Genomic DNA, 24547 nt, shown 5'->3' with positions numbered 1-24547 from the left:
TCACCCATTGCAACAGGATGACCTACTGAATCAATATATTGCCTAAAGGCATGACATTCAGAAGATGCTCTTCCAGTGGTACTTTAAAACATAAAGCCCAGACAAAATGTTCAGAAATGCTCACATTTCATTTACTCTTTTTAAAAAATAAAGCCTTCTACAAAATCACAGTGAGGATACTAACTTGTCTAAACCAATCTGGGTATATGGTTCTGTGGTTCTCCAATCTTCCTTATAAAAATGTCATTTTACTGAAGATTTTTAATTTCAATATATACTTTTCTATCTTAATAACTCTTAAAAAGTTATTTTAGTTTTACTGTACTTGCTTATATTTTCAAACTTATTCCCGTCACTCGATATGCTAAAGTCACATTTCCATCTTATAGCTTATGAGGATACTGTACTTAAGACTAGGAGAAACTACTTTGTTATGACATCTATTGTTACCATAACTATGATGTATTATATCTTCTTGTCCTCTCATAACATCTGAAGGACAAGGTTCTGAAAAACAGACACTTTCTTAAAACCCAATGTTTGTCCAAAGTTTTGGTCACTGCTCCTCACCTTTCCCTTCCTAGATACGAGAACATTTTCCTTATTCTGTACTTATCAGTAAACTTCCTTGTGACATTCTTTACATGGAAAAGTGCTCTATAAATGCAAGCTGTCACTACTGCTGAAAATGTTGTCTGTAGGTCAGGTATGAGAACACTCAAATATATTTGGGGTAAAGAAGGAGACAGACATTGCTGACGGTCTGCATTTACACTGTTGCATGGCATGTGATGGGTGTTTGTTCTGTGATCGGGGGGTGGTGGCAACTCAGTCATGCATTTTATGTTGAGCTGCATGATGAGTTCCATAACTTGTGAGCACTGATACCCACTGTCTATCTAGCAAGAATTTAAACTTGCGAGTTGTTTAGTGACTATACAATTTAAAAAGGAGATAAGTGGGGTCTCTTTGGGTTTTGATGACAATAAGGTTGCATGCCTGATTATGAAAATTCAAAAGTCATGGTCTGTGGTAATCTTGCTAATTTGATACCTGAATCAGGCAGGTCTGAGATATTCCAGGGCATTCTCAAAGAGTGACTACCCAGCTTATCTCATTAGCTGCATCTCCAAGGTTAGATTCATCACAAGGAGCTAAGCTCTAGCCACCTGCAGAAAACCCACAAACCAGTGTCTTAACATGTTGGATGGTCCTAGTGAATAAGCAGCAAGAAGTTTACTAGCAGTATACACTTATAAACTGCATGGCTTTAGCTGTTTAAAATCCTGTAGTACCTGTTTTGGGAGTCTTCAAGCTAATCTATACCTAAAGTCTTTGGAATTAGAGGAGTGAGCCCCCTCAGGAGAGAGCATAAAATGCATATTGGACAAACAGAAATGTTATATCTGTTGCTTTCTCATTAGCTTGGTTTGAAAACTTCTTAAATGGGCTTCCACATGTGTCAAGGCACCCAGCTAATGAAACCTATGTCCTTCACGTAATGTTAATTTTGTGGATCACTAGTCATTACAAAGGACAAACAACGCACCCTAAACATTAAGTAAATTCAGTCCCTCAGGGGAAAGGTCAAGTTATCAGAATGTCTATTACAAAATAACTCAGATTTGTATAGTGTCTTTAGTATGATAACACATCCTAACTGTCTTCAAGGGAAAAGATGGATTGAGCAATAAAGTAGTTAATGAAAAGTACAGTCAAAAAGGAAGGTTTGAGGGAATTTTAAAGTGGTAAGATGTTTTGGAAGAAAGTGCCAAAGGGTGAGGCCAAAATACCTGAAAGCTCTGCCACCAAGTGGCAATGTTGGACAGAGTGGGTATATGCAGATAAGCCTAGATTCAAAGAAATGAATGAAGGGTGAGCAATGGTAGGCTGACATAAGGTTGTAAACAAGAAGAAAAATCTTGAAATCATTTGGATAGGGATATGAGCGAGACATAGTGCAAGGCAAGGGGTGGGTAGCAAAAATTAGTTTATATTAGGAGGGGCTCATGATTGGCAAATGGGAGGATGTTTGAGAAGTCAAGTTTTGACACAACAAAAGAATGGATATGGATTTCAAAAGTGGAGGGGGCTGGGATAGCAACAAAGATGGATAGTGTTGAGATGAATGTATACTGTCTTGATAATGAACAATATTGAATTCGATGTTCAGCACAGGATCGAACGGAACACTGAGGTTGTTCACTATCCACTTCAGCCAAACTGAGTATCTGGGGCGAGGTTGGAAATTTTTGGTGGGAGCTGAATGCTTTGGTTTCAGTTTTCCAAATGTCCAACTGGAGAAAATTCAGGCCCTTCCATAACTTTATACATCACAATGACCACCCTCCCTCAGGGTAAAAAAGATATAAAATATATAGTCAAGTGGTTAAATTGAAGGTTTCCACAATTGGTTAGAAAAGACCCACCAAAAATACTGTTCACCATAGTTGAACATACTTTTGTACTGAGCAAAATGATTACAGGAGCTAGTCTCCCTGAACTACTGGACAATTCTGAAATGGTCAAGAATTGCCACGAGAAACACATTACTGGTTGCGTACATTCACAGCATATTAGTTACCATGCAAGAGCCCACTGGGCATCAAAAAGCCTGATAGAAACAGCCACATTTCCTGGACTTAAGAAGACTACCATCTTCAGGGATAAATTAACCTGGAGACTGGTGAAAGTGTTGGAATAGAAAATCACACCATTTTCTACAGTTTTCCAATCCTTAACTTAGGAAATGCATTTCTTGGAGCAAGTATTTGCCCATCATGATGGTCTTTTCATTCGAAAAACACACTTTGAAAATGCATTCTTAAAACAGGGTCTGCTTCACAGAGCATGTTTAGTAAGCTCTCATTATTACCAAATCGACTTATTTCCACCTCACCCCCCAGTAGCTAAAGCAAAGCGTTGTATCCTTTGTGGAGGAAAACCACCAACGTGTACAAAGGAAGTTGAAACTCTCTGTCCCAGTTAATAATACTTGAACAGCTCAATAGTCATAGTTCTGTTCTTTACTGGCAACTACTCACGTTCTCAGGCTTGAGGGGCACTGATGCCTTACAGTAGTACGTCAAAAACCTTCCCACTTGCACTCGGAGGCTGAGATAGCAGTAAGACAACAGACAAATGTTATGGATTTGTTTCTTACGCATTTCTCTCAATACACAGATTCACAGATACAAAGTTAATCATAATAATAAAAATACAAAGAAATTTTAAAGGGAGTAAAATCTGAAAGTCTAAGTTTTCCAAAATGCTTACTGCAGGTTTCCAATTTTTTTCGTAACTTTTCATTTAGAGGATTTGGACATCACTGGTAAGGACAGCACTTATTGCTCATCCCTAGTTACCTTTGAAAAGATGGTAATGAGTCACCTTCTTGAAAAGCTGCATTCCTGTGATGAAGGTTCTCCACAGTGCTGTTAGAAAGGGAGTTTCAAGATTTTGACCAATATACAATGCAGGAAAGGCAATATATTTCCAAGTAAGGATGGTGTGGTGTTCCTATGCACCTGCTGCCCTTGTTCTTCTGGGTAGTAGAGGTGACAGGTTTGGGAGGCACTATTGACCAAGACTTGGTGAGTTACTGCAAAGCACTTTGTGAATCGTACACACTGTGGTGATGGAGGGAGTGAATGTTAAGTTGATGGATGGGTTGCCTGTCAAACAGGCTACTTCATCTTGGATGGTGTTGAGCTTCTTAGTGTTGTTGCAACTGCACTCACCCAGACAAGCAGAGAGTACTCCTGACTTGTCCCTTGCATGTAGAGGAAAGGAATCAGGTCATTTATGCCCCAGTTTTCCTTTTTCAGGTTTTCAACTTCTAGTAAATACAGCATTGTTTACCCTTCTAATCCATCTTTGGCAGGGTCTTAAATTTGGAGGAAGACAAACAATCACAGCAAACTTCCAAAAATATTTTTGGGGTGACCGTTTGGGAATTTATAACAATCTGCCTTTCTATAGCACCTATAATATTGAAAAATATCCCAAGGCAATTCACAAAGATGTGATAAAAAATGAATGGATGCTAAGCCAAAGGGGATATTAGAAGGAGTGACCAAAAACTTGGTCAAAGCTGTGGGTTTTAAGGAGGCTCTTAAAGGAGTAAAGGAGTGATGGAGAGGCAGAACAGAGGGAAAACTAGAGAATGGGCTTAGGTGGCTGAAGGCACAATCTTCTGTAGTGAACCTTGGAAATGGTGGTGGTGGGTGGAGCGTGGGGGCAGAAATGCACAATGGTGAGTTTCTAAGGTACATATTGCAGTGATGAAGGAGGTCACAGAGGTACTTTCAATTAATTACATCTAATTTCAATAACTGTATATAAATGGTGAGCAATAGTTAAGCTTTAAAAACTTCTATCACATTCAAAGTTAAGACGCAAGTTTGGATTCAAAAGTGTTATGCATGAATCAAAAAAAGCAATGATCGAGATCTTTCGGTCAGTGTTGATGCTGCGCACGTTGACTCTGCCCACAAAGGCTCCTACCACACAACTTTATTACGATTTATCAGCCGGAACTTCCGATCCCAGCTGAAGCATCCAAGAGTCAGCACACACCTTCATGAAGAAGCCTCCGAGCGCAAGAAAAGATGATCACAGACAGGACACGCCCTCTTTTCACGAGTGGCAGCTAGGTTCTGGTATGTTTTCAAAGATCTCAATTCTTTCAGTGATTGGGTGGGTAAATGAGCAAGTGGATGGGCAAGATGGTGAGAGGACAGTCAGGTCGGATCAGTGGGGGATTATTCGGGTCAGATCAGGCATATTATTCAGCTGGTTGGGGAGGTAGGCTGTCGGGAGGGGGTAATCAGGTGGTCAAGGGTTGGGGTGGGGGCAGATGAGTGCGCGAGCGGACGGTCGGGGGGCATAATCAGGCAGTTGGGAATGGGGCCCGGGGTGGACAGTAGTCGGGGTGAGGGGATCGTCAGGTCAGGGTGTGATTGGGGTGGGTTGGTTTTGGTGCTGTGTTTAGTTACACCATGTGAATCATTGAGTTAGAACAGGTATTATTCAGCCTAACATTTCTAGGATAAGTATACTGTCAACTCCTGAGAATCTGGCCCAAGCCTCCAAACCTGAGCTCAGTGTCAGAGACATTCATGTGTGTGCCGAGCAGCGGAAATCAGCCCATCAGAAGCTTAAATTTCCCAGGCAATTTCAGTGCATGCGTGTGCTGAGTCCTGATGCGCATCTCCAAACTTACATCCGATACCCGAAGATCCAGATACCGGAAGATTTGGGCCAATACTATGGTAATGACTCGCATAGGAAAGGAGTCCTTTTTGCCAATGTCTATATTTGGGTGGCGTTTGATGGGTTGTCAAACCATTGCATTGACAACACGGGACCTCAAGTGATTTAGCTTCACCTCACTTTTTCCAAAAAAGCTGTGAATGGAGTTAAACTTCTAAATATGGCTGCAGGGTGACAGATGGACAGAAGTTAACTGGGAGTTAAAATTCTATGCGCTCTCTAGTGTCTTATTTGCAAAGCAGTTTTGATAGCATTTAGAAATAGTGCTCTTGGGTGAGAATTAATCTTGGCAATTGGGGTCTCATCTGCCAGTTTTCCAAATGGCAGGCACCCTATGTCGCCTCCATTGTGGAAGGCCCGATAAATGAAGTGCCCGTCAGGCGCTTAATTGGCCAGCGTTAGGCCTTCTCCTGGATTCAAGGCCTTGGGACAAAACCCCACACGCCGAGAGCTGCCAGCCAAGCATCAGAAGAAACTGTGGGGCTGCGGCCATCAGTAGCGTGGTCGGGTCCCTTGATTAGACACTGAGTGCCTTTCAACAGTCTCCCAGTATGGTGGGTCCCTTGCCCACCACTGGCTGAATACCAGCAGCAGAAGCTTGAGGCCCTTATATGGGCATTAGTTGCCTATTTAAGGGCCCCAGTTAATGTCCTGATGGGAAGACCATCCATGAGCTTTCCTGCCCTGAACTTGAAACAGGTGGAGGCAGCGAGACAGCAGGGTACCCAACCTGTACCCTCCCACCCGATCAAATGTTGTGCCTCCCCCACTTCCATCTCCAAACTCACCTCCGAAGGGAGTATTAAATTCCAACCCTTGCTTCTGTCTTCAGCGACAGAAATAAGCATGGTCATAAAGATCATTGAGAAGGAAAAAAGGTAGAATAGATAGCAATGGAAAGCTGATTTTTTTAAAAAGGAAGAACATGTATAGCATCATCCATGGCTTAAAGTGTATTATAGATAACAAATGGTCCTCATTGATCTTTCGTAGGCAAACATAATAGCCAAAGTATATGTAGCAAGGCCCCATAAACAGCAATAGTAGTATTCATCGAGAAAGACTCTGTGTCCTTCAAATTGTGGAATGAGATCTTTTAAGTCCAACAGAAATCTTTGTTTCATGTCTTATCTGAAACATGACATCTCTAACAATGCATGTTCCCTCAGAACTTCACTGGACTATTATGACCTCAAATCCTGCACTGGAGCTTGAATCCATAACCTTTTGACTCAAACGTGATTGTGTTGTCGTTGATCCAAGTTTGATAGTTTTTACTATCAGATAGATGTGATCTAAAGTTGGCAATTAACACAGTAAAACTACTTACAACTCATGTCCTTTCCAGTCAGGATACTGCAAGAGTGGGGGGTCTATCTGAAACATGTCAGCCTGCGTCAACTGCAAACAGGAAAGAGACCAATTAGCATTTTTATTGAACACATTGAAAAAGGAATAATCTTTTAATAACTTTAAGTCTATATTGAAATGGTTTGAACCTTGTTCTGTGTGTGTGTATTTAGAAAGTTTAAACTGAAAAGCATAACGGATTCTGCACAAAAACAACAGAGGAGCAACCAGAAACAATCTTGGAAAGAAAACTTGGCCTTTGTAATATTCAGTGAATTTATCAAATAACAGTTGCATTTCAGTTGTGCTTTTGTTGGTACAGAACATTCCAAGTTGCTTCACAGGTAAACAATGGGCAGAATTTTGTCGGGCGGAGGAGGTGGGCCACCCGCAATCAGGGCTGGACCGTGATTTCACGCTGGCGGCCCATTAGGACCCACCCTGCATGAAATGATGCTGCGGCACTCAGCGCTGCCTGTGAGGGAGGAAGGGAGCAGGGAATTTTGCGCATGCGCGGGGGTGTGCGCTAAAAAAGTTCCCTGAGGCACAGGAAGATGAAGAGTTCTGAAAAGCAAAAATAAAGCATTTTTAAATGTTAAAAAAAATGTTTTAAAAATGTTAAAATGTTACAAAATATGTATAATTTTAAATTTTATTTTTATCTGCTGTTGGAAACCTCACCCCGCCCCATGGATGTGGTTTCCTAAAAAGTGCAAAGGCCACTTGGCCTTTTTGCCTGCCCGCCAAACATAAAGTTGGACAGGCAGCAAAAAGTCTAAGTTAATTAATACTTTAATGGCCTTAATAGGCCTTCTAATTGTCGGCGAGCGCGTTGGCAATTCCCGCGTGCGGCCGCCAACCAAACTGTCGCGCGACTGCGTGTTGACATCGGGACACTTGCCTGACATCATCAAGTGGGTCAGGCGTGTGCCCACCCACCGAGGTGAACATTCAGCCCATAAGGAAAATAGTTGTTCATCCAGGAAGGCTGAATTTAGAAGGCGCAATCAAAGGCGTACTCAATGAGATGGAGATTTGAGAAGATTTCTTAAAAGGGGCGAAGGAAATGGAGAGGCAGAAAGGTTTTGGGAGGAAATTCCAAAAAGTAGAGCTCAAACAACTAAAGGTTATGCTGCCAGTGGTGGGTGAGCTGGTAACTTTGGATCAAACTGATGAGCCTTGGCTCAGTCAAAATGGTATCTATTTTCTGTTCTATTAGCTTAACGTACAGATCTTGCCACTCTTCACAGAATAAAGATACAGCAGCGAAAACATAGTTTAAAGTAGTTCACATGCATTTTGTTTTACTCTTAAAGGAAGGATTGTAATTACTCAAAGTGCAGTCCTAAAACAGGAGAGCAACAGTTATAAAATACATAGCAAAGACTTCTTGTGAAGTGTTATAGATTTTTTAAATCAAATCAATTCTATTACAACAGCAACTTGCATTTATATAGCAAATTTAACATAGTAAAACAACCCAAGGCACTGCATAGGAACATTATCAAACAAAATTTGAGACCAAGACACAAGGAGGCATTCTGGCAGATGTAGATAGATATTAAAACAGACGTAGCTAGGTTTTAAGGGGTGTAGTAAAGAGGGAGAGGACTGGCTTGGTGGGGGTGGGGGGCTATTCCAGAGCTTCCCAGGCAACTGAAGGTACAACTACCAATGGTGGAGCAAGTAAAATCGCTGTCCCACAAATAGCAATGTGACAAATGACCAGTCTGTAGAAACCACTCAACTGGAGTATCCTATCCAGTTCTAGGCACTACACTTCAGCAAAGATGTGAAGGCATTAGAGAGGATGCAGAAAAGATTCACAAGAATGGTTCCAGGGATGAGGAATTTAGTTACATGGATAGACTGGGGAAACTGGGGCTGTTCTCCATGGAAAAGAGATAGTTGAGAGGAGATTTGATAGAGGTTTCAAAATCATGAGGGAATTAGACATGGTCGATAGGGAGAAACTGTTCCCATATGTGGAAGGATCAAGAGCCAGAGGACAGCAATTTAAGGTGATTGGCGAAAGAAGCAATAGTAACATAGGGAAAAACCTTTTCTTACACAATGAGTAGTTAGGATTTGGAATCCACTGCCAGAGATTGTGGTGAAGGCAGATTCAATCATGGCTTTCAAAAGAGAATTGGATCATTATCTGAAGAGGAAGTATTTGCAGGGTGATTGGGAAAAAGGAGAGTGGCATGAGGTGAATTGCTCTTGCAGAGTGCCAGCACAGACATAACAGGTTGAATGGTCTGCTTCTGTGCTGCATCCGTTCTATGATTCAATTACAAGCTTAAAGTTACTGTTTTTTCTACAAACACCATTTAAATGTGGAATGATGCATGTAGTGAGGTCACAATCCTATTGGTCGGCAGCCCAAGTGAAGGGCGGATGTCCTGACTCCAGCCAATTAACACTCCATGGAGCATTGAATAGATGTGGAGCTGCTGTGATCAGTAGGGATGCGTTCCCCACTGACTTCTTGGGTGGCAGTGTAGGAAGCCCCACCACCCGAAAAATCCTGCCCATTCTTAAAAACTTGAATTTCCAACTCATTTCTGAAAACAATCAATCACAAAACAGTGTGTAGAAACCACTGGGTGGTTTCACAGCCACTAATTGACGCACAAGCTCCAAGCAGTCTCCAACCAATGGGCTTCCAGCAAAACTGACTTGGGAACAGACCGAATGAGTTTTATGCTAGAAACAGGAAGCACTCCAGCTCACAATGTGACAATTGGAATCTCCTGCCCAGTGCCTTTTAAGGTGTCGATATGAACAACACTGGACTGAAAATTGGCAAAGCACTTTGGAGGCTATAGAGTTTTTAAAACTTTTTTACTGTCAAAGTAAAAATGCACATACCCTTTTGGAAAGCAGGTCAAAGCACAGCTTGTTCTCACTAGTTCCCAGATTAATAATGCCCTGCAAGATGGAATGAAAACAAAAAGAAAATAATAATCTACAATCTCAACAAAGAACTGCACTCAGACTTACTTTAGAAAGGCACCCATATGTTATCAATTCACAATGTGGGTGCTAGGTCATTCCAACCCAGTTCTAGGTCAAACTGAATTTAAGTCACAAATAGTGCTATAATGTAGGATTTTCATTGCCTGTAATTTGGAACATTAATGTTTACCAAATTTATAAATACACAAACAGTATTCAAAATAATAACTTACATTACTGGAAAAGAATTTGCCGGCTTTCTAAAACCAGCAACCTATGCTTTCTTATGGGAAGAGGAGGTAAAGAGTGAAAAGGTTTCATCTGATCTCTGTATTAGATACACTTTGGCTGGAAGGTTTTCTCCAATTAATATTTGCAGAGAAATCAAAAATCTATTCTTTCAGAAACATTTTGCAATTTTACTAGAAATAGTGAACAAAGGATGTTGTCTCACTATGTCTTTAATGTTGCTGAAACAGAGAATCAGAGGAACCTTTTCTCCAGGAATTGAATAAACATGTTTAAGATACTGATTAAAGCTTCGGCAGAGTGCAGAGGTGGGGTGAATTGCTGGGAGGTAGTGATGAAACTACACACAGGAGAAAAACTGAAACAATTTTAACATAGGCTGAAATCAGCTATAGGCCAGTTAGCCTCACATCAGTCACAGGGAAATTGCTAGAATCCATTATTAAGGAGGTTATAGCAGGATACTTAGAAAATCATAATGTGATCAGGCAGAGCCAACATGGTTTTGTGAAAGGGAAATTGCGTCTTATTTATTAAATTTCTTTTGAAGAAGTAACAATCAAAGTGGATACAGGGCAACCTGGGGGTGTAGTGTACCTGTGTTTCCAAAAGGCATTTGATAAGGTGCTACACCAAAATGTTAACTGCACAAGATAAGAGCTCATAGTGTAGGAGGTAACATATTAGTATGAATATAGGATTGATTAGCTAACAGGCAGCAGAGAGTAGGGATAAATCAGTCTTTTTCAGGTTGGCCAGCTGTAGCTAGAGGAGTGCCACAGGGATCAGTGCTGGAGCTGCAGCTTTTTACAATCTACGTCAATGACTTGGATGAAGAGACCGAATGTATGGTAGCTAAATTTTCTGATGACACAAAGATAGGTAAGAAAGTAAGTTGCAAAGAGGAGGTAAGGGATATAAAAGGGATATAAATAGATTGAAGGGAATGGCCAAAAATTTGGCAAATGGAGTATAATGTGGGAAAATGTGAACTTGTCCACTTTGGCAGGAAGAATAAAAAAGCAGCATCTTATTTAAATGGAGAGAGGTTTCAAAACTACATGAATTGAAAAAAGTTAGTAGCAGGTGCAGCAAGTGATTAGGAAGGCAAATGGAAATTTGGTGTTTATTGCAAAGGGAATGGAATATAAATGTAGAGAAGTTTTACTGCAGCTGTACAGGGCATTGGTGAGGCCACATCTGGAGTACTGTGTACAGTTTTGGCCTTCTTATTTGAAAAAGGATATAATTGCATTAGAAGCAGTTCAGAGAAGGTTCACTAGACTCATTCCTGGGATGAAGGGCTTATCTTATGAAGAAAGGTTGTACATTTGCCCATTGGAGTTGGACGAATGAACAGTGATCTTATTGAAACATAAGATCCTGAGTGGACTTTATAGGATGGATAGCGGGAAGATGTTTCACCTTGTGGGGGGAGACTAGAACTAGGGGACACAGTTTAAGAATAAGAGATCTCCCTTTTAAGATGAAGATGAGAAGATTTTTTTTTCTCTCAGAGGGTCATTAGTCTGTGGAATTCACTTCCCCAGAAAGCAGTGCAGGCTGGGTCATTGAATTTATTCAAGGCAAAGTTAGACAAATTTTTTGATAGTCGAGGGAGTCAAGGGTTATGGGGGGGCAGACAGGACAGTGGAGTTAAGGCTACAATCAGATCAGCCGTGATTTAATCAAGTGGCAGAGGAGGGTCAAAGGGCCAAATGGCCTACTCCTGCTCCAAGGTCCTATGTTCCTAGCTCTGTCACAGCTGATTTAGTTATCAAGAACTGCACAAAAGCAATAAACCTCTGTTGACATAAAGTGGTGCTTAAAAGAAGATTGTTAAACAATGATCAGGATTGGAACAGTGCACTTTTCACCCTAATTTACCATCATATCTATTTAAGATTATAGTCCTAAAGACAGTGCTAAATGTGTGCAACTTTATGTTGCGCAAATTCATTTTTAAGAGAACATCCAGGCCTATGGAATAAGTAGATCCCCTCAATGTGTCTTAAAAATTAAACTCAGGTTCTTAAGAAAAAAAAATCAGTGATCTAGCACATTCTGAAATTCAGTTTGGAAATATCATAGCATACCACCACCTAAAAACCCCAAACAACAATTAAATGAATACAAATAGAACCCCAAAGACCAGATCTTGAGAGAACATTAAAGATATTTAACATGGCCTAATAGGCTTACATTAGGGTTTTTATCTTCATCATGCTTATCTGCATGGTAGGCAGCATAACCTTCCTGAATTATTCCACAGGAATTAACAATTTCATTTCCTCTCTTTGATAAATAAATGCTAAATTCAGGTTGTTGGAATGTTGGATTAAGTTCTACATCAGACATAACATCTTTCAGTCCATTAGGTAGAGATTTACTCTGATGTTGCACTACCCTACTGCTACCATCTTTAGAGGTAGAAGCCGAGGGTGGAGGACCAGCTGTCTCTGTAGCTTGGCCAGAAGACTGTGGGAAGGCCTGGCTGAGGTCCAAGCCCAAGGTCTGCATGGAGCCACCATGCCGAAGTGCATTCACCATCTGAGCAAATGTAGTGAACATTCTGTACTCATGCTCCCTCTCCAGTTCCATCCGACGCTGCTCCAGCTGCAGCCGCCTGTCTTCCAGTTCCATGTCCCGCTGCATTCTTCGTTCCTCCATTTGCAGGAAACGCTCCTCCACAACTCTTTGTGCTGTTAGAAATTTGAGAAGAATGTCATCCAAAGGATCCTTCACTCGGGGGGGCTTCCTTTTCCGGCGAAGTCTATGAAGTGCAGAAAAGGCAGGTCCAGAGGTGTGTATCCCAGAGGAGGTACCACTTACATTTGGGTCCATATAACCTGCAGATAAAATCATAAACTACACGTTTAATGTGACTTTTAAAACATGCACACAAGAAAATAAAGGGTAATTGTTTTTAAAACAAGAAATCTAGAACTGAACTCTGGAAAGTCATTTGCGCTCCAGTTTGCTTTGCTTTAGCTGTGCAGTGCTGCTGGGCAATAAACTGCCTGGACACATTCAATTTTTAAAATGGTATTTTTAATATAAAAGTTAGTGTGTTCACAAAAAGGAATGGAATAATCAACTGGGTGTGGTTCCTGAAACCTAAAAACAAGGGAAAAAGCAATCAAAGATAACAAGTGATGGCAAACAAGCAACTGACCAATTAAAATTGGTTCGGGACTCAAATCAGGGATTTTTTTTATGTCCATCATGTTTTCCCCCTCTGTCAATAGCTGTCAATGTTTTTCCACAGTAAAATTCCTGTGCTTTATCCAAATGACCATGACTCAGCTAATTCTCAGGATTGGGGATGATGGCAGTGGTGTTCATAGATAAACCCAATCCAATATTTGCCCAACAACCACAGAGCATATCTCTAGTGGGGGATTGGTAGATAACGAATCAGCAGCAGAAACCCTCTAAGTGTTTTACCCACCCTAACCCAAGGATTTTAACATTCTTGCCAGCAACTTGGCCGAGATCAATTAACTCAGGACGGACCAGGAACCTGAACTTGGGATCTTCCTGTTCTGTATACCTCAGGTACTCATTGAATAAACCTGCTAATCCATTGGGGAAGCCTATTTATTAGTCAAATTTGATCATTAGAAATGTAATGGTACTAGCTAACAAAACGCTACACCTTACACATGTATTGTCCATCTTAAGAGACATGAACTTTTTCAAAATCTGTGAAAAAAACATTCCACCAAACATGGAATTGACATTTTATGATGCTTCCAGTAACTATATACCACCGAGCAGATACACTCAGACCTGCAAATGAATACTATGGCTTGATATTGGTACTGAATTAAGAAACAATGAAAAGTCCTCAAAGCATCAAAATACGGCTGCAGCATGTGGTCAATGTAATGCGCCTGTAAACAAGATGTTATTTTTCTTTGTTATTTCATGGGGTCTGGGCGTCGCTGGCAAAGCCAGCATTTGTTGCCCATCCCTAACTGCCCTCGAAATCAGTGGCTTATTAGGCCATTTCAGAGTCAACCACATTGCTGTGAGTCTGGAGTCACATGTAGGCCAGACCAGGTAAGGGCAGCAGATTTCTTTCCCTAAAGGACATTAGTGAATTAGAAGAGCTTTTTATACAACAGTCGATGATAGTTTCATGGTCACCATTACTGAATCTAGCTTTCAATTCCAGATTTATTAACTGACTTTAAATTTCACCAGCTGTCATAGTGGGTTTTGAGCCCTTGCCCCAGGGCATCAACCTAGAACTCTGGATTGCTAAATCACAGTAGCTTAATCTGTGTCGAAGGTCAAACATTTCCCTGAGTCGCTCTATAATTCAGATCTACACCAACTAAATTTGAAATTCGGCCAAATCAGAGAGAAATATATTCACTTAAAACATTATGGCAACAATAAAAAGTATCAAAATTTAAAGAAATTATTGAAGAAGGAACTCGTGCCAAAAGTGGCTTGGTGATAAGCACTCTTTTCTAAGGTTGTTGGCTGAAGTCTGACTAAAGGACTTGAGCCCATAACCTAGACTAACTAATGTCCCATCTAGGAGGCCAAGGGCAGCAATTGCATGAGAATACCATCACGTCCAAGTCACACACCATCCTGACTTGGAGATACATCACCCTTTCTTCACTTGTCGCTAGGTCAAAATCTAGAACTCCCTACCAAACAACACTGTGGGAATACTTTCACAACATAGACTGCAACAATTTAACATGAGGAATGAGCAATAAATGACAGCTTTGCCAGCAATACCCGCATCCCTTGAATGAATAAATAAAAAAGTACTGAGGGAGTGCTGCACTGTTGGAGGTGCTATCTTTTGGATAAGATGTTAAACCCTTTGGATGAGGCCCTGTTAGTCTCTCAGATAGACATAAAATATCAAAGAACAGAGAAGTTCTCCCAGAGTTCAGGCTAATATTTATCCCGTAACCAATAAAACAGATGATCGCTGATTGTAGGACCTTGCTGTGTGCAAACTAGCTGCCATGTTTCCGACACAGTGACTACACTTCAAAAAGTACTTAATTGATCATAAAACATTTTGGGTCATCCAGAGATCTTGAAAAGCGCTATGTGTATATTCAAGTTTCTTCTTTTACAATTCCATCTGGTCAGAAGGAACTTAAAATATTTTCTTGCCAGTGGAGAGAATTAGATTTTGAAATCCTGGCTGTTTTGTTTCCTGTGCACTCTGTCCCTGAACCAATGATATAATATTCTTCACCCGGACCAACCAGAAAAAAAATCTGTAAAACAATGCTAAACATAAAGACTAAATAGAAACTTAGCTAATGTTCCTGGGTGAAATTCTTCAGTAACAAAGGAAATCTTGGCTCCTACCTTAGAATAGGTATCTGCTTAATTTCCAGCAATACAATCTTCAACTTGTGCAGAAAGCTACAATCTGTGATATATATAGGGCAAAGTACAATATGCTAAGTGGCTACTGATTTATCTCAAGTCACAAGGGCATTTGATCCCAGAGCTGTCAGCGCTTCAAGCATTGTGTTTTACAGCCTATTTGTCACACAACGATTTAGTTCTTTTTTTGTCACAGTACTGAAACTCTAAATTCAACTTCTCTGTTAAGCTTCTATTTCATTGGACTCTGTTACTCCTGCCCTACTTTCAAGCTGAAGTATAGCTTTTAAACAGAATCGCTCCTTTGCTCTTTCCTTCAAATATTTGCTCAACCCAATATTTTACGATGCCATAACCACAAACCAAGCTTAGTAGTCACACGTAGGTAGTTAAAAGCACATTGTTTTACCTACCACACCTTCTCAACTTGCTTTCATTTATTTGCCGTGAATACAGTGTCATGAAGTGTTTGAGCATCAATTGATCATGGGGCAAAGCAACCAGTAATGGTTTTTAAATATTCCTATCTAAATGCTATGGTTTTATATTTTGGTTGATGCAATCAATTTGATCAGAGGAGAGGTGTACACAAAATCTTTCAAAAATATTTATAGTGTTTAGTTTGAAAGAGAAATGTCCAGTCAACACTAGAAAATCACAACATCGGTGTGTAAAGACTGAGGATAGATATCCTTAGGTAAACTAGCTCTCATTGCTCAGATCTACGCAGAAACTGGATTTTTCATGCCCTCTGGAGTTTTTATGAAATATTGCAGAAATTGGGTATGAAATCACATTAGGTGCAGTAAATGTAGAGTCCTGTGGGTTTGTCACACATCAGCTCAAATCAGCCACTCACTATTGAGGTCATTCTTGGTATCCCTTCGCTTGTACTTTACTGCTGGAGGTTTTAAAAAATGTGCAAAGCACACTTATGCCCTTTGTACACTTGGATCTTGTTGCTGCACTTGTTCTACTCATAGCACAATCCCCAGTAGAGAACTACTAAATAAAAAAAAGTTCAAACTGTTGAGTCCACTCCCAATGGAGTCTCAACAATGGAGTAAGAACCACAGCTAACATGATGCCCTAACTATGTGTGCTACAATATCACAATGCATTGGTGACACTGCTTACATATATTCGCATGGGCCAAACACCTCAAGTCAACAGGTGAAGCCCTACAGATAGATAAAATATACACACCAAATTATACTGATACTTAAATATGCATGTACACCAATACTCCCGAGTTTCAGCGTAAGCTCCAACATCCTGGATGGCACAATACAAACTTGATTATTCTACTTTGGTTTTCAAAAATGTTTCCATAAATTGTCACACAAAAGGCTACTAAGTAAGGTTGAGTCTTGTGGGATTGACTGGCAGATTTAGCTTGGATAATGAATTCGTTGCTTTGCATATTCAGAGGGTGGTTATTAATTGGGGGGTGGTCATTAATGGACTCTGCAGGAAAGGAATATGAAAGAAAGACTTGTGTTTATATTAAGCCAGGACACCTCGAAGTGCTTTAGAGCCAATTAATTACTTTTCAAGTGTAGTCACTGTTGTAAGGTATGAACGATATCAGCCTATTTGTGCATGTCAAGATCCCACAAAAAACTGTGCACTAATAACAAGAGAATCTGCTTTTATGTGTTGTTTAAAGGGTAAAGATTGGCATGGGAAACAGAAAGAACTTCCCTGCTCTTCATGGAAATCGTGCTATGGGATCTCTTACCCGACAGATGGTTTGACATTTCAGCTGAAAGATGTCACCGTTGCAGTATTCCCTCAGTACTGCATCAGAATGTCAACCTTGATTGTCCATGTTCAAGTTTCTGGAGCAGAACTTGAAAGTGCAATCTTCTGGCTCGGAAGCAACAGTGCTACTGATGAGCCATGGCTAACAACCCAGGAGATAATGTTAGTGCCATTGCTCTTCATCACCTCAATTAATAATCAGGCATCAGGGAAACCATCTACAATTTTGATCTTACAAAGACATGTGAGGTCTTAGATTAAATAGATAGTCTGCAGTGGCATCTAGGCCCATTGGGCAAAGGGACCAGTGTTGGGCAGATGTTTTTCAATAGAGTCAAATACAGCATGATGCATTTGGGGCCAGGTTGATTTCAGTATGTAAATATAAAACATGGGGCTTGTACTTCAAGGCCGCTATCATGAGGTTATTATGATGGAAAATATGCTGTTTGGAATGTATAACATAAAACTAGAAGAATCATTCTGACAATGTATCAAGTCTCGATTCAGGTACATCTACAACACTATGCTCAGTTTGCTCAAACACATGAGGCTCCCAGAAAAATCCAAAGGAGGGCACTTGACTAACACCAAGTTTAAACACATAGCAGTAAATCAAATGTTTGTCAATTGGGCTTCACTGAGCAAAACAAATACTGTAATATTTTAAGTAGCACTGGAATAAAAATTGGATTATACAGAAAAATTGAAAAGGAGACAAATAAAAGGAACAAAGGATTAAAACTAAAGAAGAGAATGTGGAAAATAAAAGAGAAAACACAAAACAAATGAAAAGGGCAAGAAGAGACAGAGTGTGAAGCATAGTGATTGTATCAAAAACAAAGAGGGAATGGAGGGACAGAGAAGGTGGGAGAAAGAAAAGACACTGAAAGAGGAAAAGAGCAAATGAAAGGGATTGTGGGTAGCTGAAGTGGGGGAGGCATGTGGCAGGGCCAGCCGGTGGGAAGAGGACAAGGAAGGGGGAAACAGATGGGCCAGATTGGGAGGAAAGCAAGAGCCAGACCCAAGGTGAGGGTGAGGAGGAGGAGGGAATTAGCCAGACGGAGGGAGAAGAGGGGAAGAGCCAGAAGAGGTATGGGTGGGGTGAAGTGGAAGGAGAACAGCCAGTTAGATGCAAGAAAAAAGAGAAAGATAGAATGAGAATAATAGAGAAAGACTCAAGTAAGGCAGAATGAAAGAGGAGAGAACGCTCAGAGAAGGGTAGATGTTAAGCACCAACCTGATGGAGAAATGGCATTTTCCGTGGGATTGTCCACTCTAGCAGCTGGTGACCCGTCATGATGTCCCCCTTCCAACAGACTCCCATCTATTCCATGATCATCCCCAGTTTGCTGAAGTACAATAGAAGGGGGTGGTTCAGGTGTCTCACTGCGCTCGTCCGAGTCTACTTCTTCACATTTAATATCCATTAGTTCCTGCGGATGGTGTGAATGAGAAATACCATGTGGAGGAGAAGTAAGATGATGGTGGTGATGATGATGAATGTACCCATCTCCTGCTGCCAGAACACCTGGTGGTATCTGCTGTGTTATCACAGTGTTACCCACAGTACTGTAACAAATATTTGGCCTGTTTGACAACACCCTATCCATCACCTCAAAAAATTTCCAAGTCCTTCCTCCCCTACAGATCTTGTTGTTATCCTTAATTCTTCTGTATTCAAGTTTCATTTTTTTGATCTTCTCCCTGCACTGGTCTCCTGTTCTGTGAATACCCTTTTCCCTTAAGACTTCAGCTATCCTATTGAAGACATGCTGGTTTCTCAGACAACTCTCCAATTCCATCTGAACGGACTCATCAGCCCAAAGCTGTAGCAGCTCCACCACCTCAGGATCTGACCAGTTACTCCCACGCTCATATTTCTTGCCTCGGAAATCCATCACATCTCATTAGGCTGAAAAACATTAACAGCAAAACAGTACATTTTAAATACCTTGCTGCAACATCATTTTACCATCCAACAGTAAAAAGTAACTCCTTTCTTAAAATAAAAGTAATGATAAACCTTTATCAGTGTAGAATGCATTTATTAATTGTGCTCAAAATACAAAGCTGTATATCAACCAGATGATTTACATATAGTTACTAACAGTTTAGGAAAGTATAACTTGTCTTTTATTTACGTTAGAAGTTTGCATTAGAAGTAAGACCATCATGAAGCCAAATACTGTTAACCTAATATTATGGCTTCAAATAGAATTCATACTTCCCAAATGATAAATTCTGACTTACTTCAGTGTTATAATAAAATACACTTGCAGGATTAGTTTTAAGATAACCCAGGAGGGAATGGACCTGAAACATACTGGCAGCAGTCATATCATCACCATGAAGAACAGAAGGAGAGATCTGGCTTAAGATGAAATAATTGTATCCATAGCCTGGTTTGCAGAGAAGGTGCCATGCAGAACCTAATTAAATCAAAACTGGTTTGGATGAAAACAATTCAAAATTAATGTGAAATTTCTGCGAGATTGCATGTGAAACAGTATTTCTTACAAAGCATCTTGCCTTATTTCTAACATAAAAATGAGACGGTACAATATTTTTGGATTTTTTGTTGGGATAGCTCAGTCAACAAGAAAATACATCAAGCTGTACATCAAGGGTCAAGGTACACAACTACCATTCAGCTATTCCAGCCATTTTAAAATACAGCAAAATAGGTGTAAACATATTTTTGGTATTGTACAGTTACAGGTCAGCTGTGTCACCTGAGGGAATTCAAAGTAATTCCTCGATATGGATAAGAAATTGGCCAAAAGGTGGAAAATAACGGGCACTTGTTAGAGGAGTTATGTTGGAGTGGGGGAGAAAGCACTGAGCCGGGTGCCTCAACAATCAGTATTTAGATCACAATTGTTTCTAAATTAAGTCATGAACATGGACTCAGAAATCAAATGCAAGTTGAGTTTGCATATTATCTGAATTATCTGAACTATCTAAATTAGAAAGGGAATTGAACTGTCTAGCTCAATCTGCAAATTATGAGATTTAATTCAGACGGGTGTGTAAAAAAGCTTATATTTATATAGCACCTTTCACAGCAATGGGACATCCCAAAATGCTACACAACTATGAAATACATTTGAAGTGTAGTCACTACTGTAATGTAGGGAACGTAGCAGCCGATATGTGCACAGCAAGCTCCGACAAACAGCAATGTGAAAATGACCAAATAATCTGTTTTTTGCTGTGTTAATTGAGGGACAAATATTGGCCTAGACACCAGGGATAACTTGCCTACTCTTCTTCAAAATAGTGTTATGGGGTCTTTTACGTTCACCTGAGAGGGCAGATAGGAACTTAGTTTAACGTTGCATCTGAAAGGTGGCATTTCCAACTGTGCAGTGCTCCCTCAGGACTACACTGGAGTGTCAGCCTTGATTTTGGTGCTCAAGTCCTAGTGTGGGAATTGAACCCACAACCTTATGAGACTCTGAGGCAAGAATGCTACCCACTAAGCCATAGCTGACACACCAGTACTGAACATTAGAATGAAAATTTGGTAACAAACATGAATGGTGTTGAAATAGCTAGAGACAAAGTTGAAAGTGACCTAGGAGTTTTCGTTACCTCAACACTCAATATGTCCAACCAACGCAGAGAAGCAATTCACAAACCTAACAGAATGTTGAATATAAAAACAAAAAAACTGCGGATGCTGGAAATCCAAAACAAAAACAGAATTACCTGGAAAAACTCAGCAGGTCTGGCAGCATCGGCGGAGAAGAAAAGAGTTGTTGAATATGTTAGCCAAAACAGCAGAATAGAAGTCAGAGGAAGTCATGATCAAACTATATAGGCTCTGGTTAGATCATATCTTGAATACTTTGTTCAGGTCTAGTCACTAAAACACAGATATTGAAACATTGGAAGCAGTGCAAAGAAGTGGTTCAAGATTGATGCCTAATGTGAAAGCATCTGACAGGTGATCTCAAATAGGAATATAAGACTATTAAGATAATTGAAATTGTTAATCCAGAACATAAAAATTTTGGAATCATTTTAGAACCATTTGGATGGTGCAACTGGGGAAAGGGGGGCTGATTTTGTATTTTGCCCCTCTATATAATCCCAAAATGCTTCCTGTGGTCAAAAGAATGGAGATGACTCCTTAATTGACAGTTCCATTAAGAGCTTGAAGCAATGATTTAGACATTGTTAGGCAGACTTTAGGCATCAATGTCATCTACACTGCTGCATAATGCACACTTTTACCATATCTGAAGTAATCTGTTTCCCCATCTATCAAAATATCATCTTTAAAAAGTCTTTTATGCAATATTTTGGAATTTTATTTGCCCTTTGCTTAAGGACTCCGAAGTATTCGGTTCATTTACATCACCTGAAATAGTCATCATCAGATAAATCCAGGTGTCAAGAGAGTTTGCTGTTCTTTCTTGCAACCCCAAAAAGGAACCAACCATTTTTACATTCCACTAATTTAATGAAACCAGAATGGATGGACTAGATTTGATCTTAAAGTGACGAATTGAATGCGTGTTCATTATTTCAGCACAGTGGGTGTTTTTTTTGTGGAAACTTATACTATTGAGAATGGAAGAACCGCCTGAAAACACAGACTAGGTCAAAGTGGGCGAGAGGGAGCGCTGCTCTGACTTTTTAGAACGACTGGAGTTGGTTGCGTTGGAGATGAATAAAGCCTGCGGTGTGGGAGGAGCAGGGTTGACTGACATCTACTTGATAATAAACCTTGTTAGTAACAAAAAAATAACTGTCTACAATAACAGTGTAGCACTGTCTGCAGCCGGCAGCCCTCCAAGAAAAAGTTTAGCAAAATCCGTAAAACAGGAAAAAAAATGGAAACTGTCATCTTTAAAATGCCAAAAATAAAAAAAACTCTTAATTGTGTTTTCCCCCAATACTGTTTTCTGCAGTATTTCGGAATTTTATCTGCCCTTTGTTTCAGAACTTCAAAGTATTCCGTTCATTTACATCACCCGAAATAGCTGTCTTCAGAGAAACCTCCCAAGTACCAAATACGCCGACCTCAGGTTTTATTACCATTCGAGTTATCCCGGGTAAATTTCGCCCAATTCCGCCGACTTTTCCTCCAATTGGTCAGATGCGTGTATTGGCCAATTTACCTCATTAATTTGGTGTTGCACGATCTCCTTGCCGGCTCTACCGTTATTCTTATTTTAAATACATGAACTGTTAACGCGGTCCGACCTGGCACGGATCAGCTCAGCTCGGCTCGGCTCGGTCCAGACCCGGTTACAATCCCAAAATTCAACCAAGGCTTTCGTTAGACAAGAGATTTACATCCGGGTTGACGGCACATGCGTGCTGTCCTTATTCCGGGATAAATTTGGTCCGTGTCAGTCAGCGGTTGTTGCATAAGGAAAGCCACTAGAAACAGAGAGATTGTGTGTGATGGGGAAAGGAAGCGCAGAGCAGGATGGCCAGCAGTACACGGCATACCTCAAGGACTGGTAACACATCACTGTCACACTTTGGTTATACAGAATGGTTCAGATTTTTGAATTGCTTAAGCAGAGAGATACACACCCAAGTTGTCAACTTCACGAAGTTTAGAAGTCTTTCAAAAGAAAAGTATAATGTTGAAGGGATTTTTTCCCCTCCTTTCTGATTGGTTTACCATAGTTTTGCAAGTAACTCTTTCAGTTTATTTCTTGGCTTTCAATGGGGTTGTCAGTTATGATCGCTGCCATACCGTTAAACAGTAGCTGACATTGGGTTGCCATCTATTACATCTATTTATTATGCCATCTGTTTGGTTTTGGATTCGTCACTTCAGTTAATGTGTAGACTATTAGGAAATTGCTGAATTACAAATAGGACGTCTAAGGTATTTCACTAAAAGAATTATAAGTTGAGTGCCAACTTCATCAGAAAGAGAATTCAGTAAAAGCTTTCTTATGAAGTAGGCGTTTTAACTATTTTGTTATTGGCACTGAAAGACATCAGAACTTAAACTATGATCCTATACGCTGTCCTACTTCTCTTCTGCTCATTGAGTCTGGACTTGAGGCACTCTCCTATTATAACACGTGCAGAACACTGGTAATCTGTTACATATGTCCCTCATTATTAAATAACTGTACTCCAAAAGTACAAATTCATTGAGTAAAATGCTTTAAGATATTTTAAAGTACTAAATAAGTTTATTATTTCTGAAGTTCTGCACCCACACCCAAGCTGAAAAGGCAAAAAGGTGTGCTGGTATTCTCTAATGCCACCAGCAACAGTAGTTATAGATCATATGACATGAAGTACTTCCTCAATGTTCAATCCACTTACATTAGGTTGCTAAATGTGATATAACCCTCTCAGGATTCGGCCATGACCTAACTTTTATACCACTGCTATACTTTTGAGTGTTTTTCTGCATATAAATAAGAATCTCTCAAGAAAATGAATAAGTATACAACATCACTACAGTGTTATGGCCAGTGGATGGTAAATGCTGAGCTGTTGAAATCCCAGAGGGAAACTTGAAACAACTGCCACAACTATTTTACTACTTATAATAAAAAATAAAAAAATACCTGGAAAAACTTAGCAGGTCTGGCAGCATCGGTGTAAAAGAGCACAGCTGACGTTTCAAGTCCTTATGACCCTTCAACAGAACTAAGAAAAATAGGAGAAGGGTAAAATATAAGCTGGTTTAAGTGGGGGTAGAGAAGGGGGGGTTGGTTGTTGGGACAAGCAAGCAGTGAAAGGAGGAGATAACCAAAAGACGTCACAGACAAAAGAATAAAACTTCTTCAAGGTAGGCATTTCTTGAAGAGAAGTGGCAGTCAATTGAACACAGAGATAAAAACAAAAAACTGCGGATGCTGGAAATCCAAAACAAAAAATAACAAGTAAAAATACCTGGAAAAACTCAGCAGGTCTGGCAGCATTGGCAGAGAAGAGTACAGTTGACGTTTTGAGTCCTCATGACCCTTCAACAGAACTAAGTAAAAATAGGAGAGGGGTGAAATATAAGCTGGTTTAAGGGGGCGGGGGGATGGGGGGGCTGGGGAGAGAAGGGGGGGGTTGGTTGTTGGGACAAGCAAGCAGTGATAGGAGGAGATATTTATTTCGAGATGCGTGCCTTGAATTCAGTAGTAATAAGACCACCGAGTTCTTACAAAACTAAATTAAACTTTTATTAAATAAAAAATGATTTTAAGCACATACGTGGGTTTACAAATTATGACTATAATAACTTATAAATCCCCTAGTTAATCTGACTCCCAGTTACACCTCCCTTAAGGCAACAGTAAAACACAGAGATTGAAACAGACGCAGGCAAAGCACACACACTGGACAGTCAAATTCAAAATGAGTTTTCCTCTGCTTCAGTTCCTTGTATACAGCAGCTTCAGGCTTAGATGCTGGAGGCTTTTCACACTTGTGTTAGATCTTGAAATGCCCGACCTTCCACACAGCCTTCTCCCCTCTATACGTATTTTCTCCTTTGAATGCAAATTCTCATTGTCTATGTCTTACCTCTCTAATAATAAAAATCTATCATAACTGTACTCCAAAAGTACAAATTCATTGAGTAAAATGCTTTAAG

The 24547-nt window shown here is 40.2% G+C and overlaps 1 protein-coding gene across 3 annotated transcripts in view; it reads right to left on the bottom strand.

Moving 5' to 3' along the window:
* Window positions 1–22207, bottom strand: part of accs (1-aminocyclopropane-1-carboxylate synthase homolog (Arabidopsis)(non-functional)) — a 56484-nt gene extending 34277 nt beyond the window's left edge. The window contains exons 1-7 of one of the 3 annotated variants that reach the window (XM_041198304.1): window positions 22104–22132; window positions 19225–19403; window positions 18212–18886; window positions 12037–12683; window positions 9499–9558; window positions 6605–6675; window positions 3045–3114 (exon numbers count right to left, since the gene is read on the bottom strand). In XM_041198304.1, the coding sequence (XP_041054238.1) occupies window positions 3045–3114; window positions 6605–6675; window positions 9499–9558; window positions 12037–12683; window positions 18212–18872 (1509 nt within the window). In that variant the 5' untranslated portion in view covers window positions 18873–18886; window positions 19225–19403; window positions 22104–22132. Of the gene's footprint in view, window positions 1–3044; window positions 3115–6604; window positions 6676–9498; window positions 9559–12036; window positions 12684–18211; window positions 18887–19224; window positions 19404–22020 lie in introns of all 3 variants that reach the window. The other 2 variants (XM_041198306.1, XM_041198305.1) reach the window with 2 other exon arrangements.
* Window positions 22208–24547: the final 2340 nt, after the last annotated feature.

This window comes from Carcharodon carcharias, chromosome 10 (assembly GCF_017639515.1).
Source record: "Carcharodon carcharias isolate sCarCar2 chromosome 10, sCarCar2.pri, whole genome shotgun sequence".
In the NCBI taxonomy this organism is placed as follows: domain Eukaryota; kingdom Metazoa; phylum Chordata; class Chondrichthyes; order Lamniformes; family Lamnidae; genus Carcharodon; species Carcharodon carcharias.
Note: the sequence above shows the minus strand (reverse complement) of the source record. Positions and strands in the feature narration are given on the sequence as shown.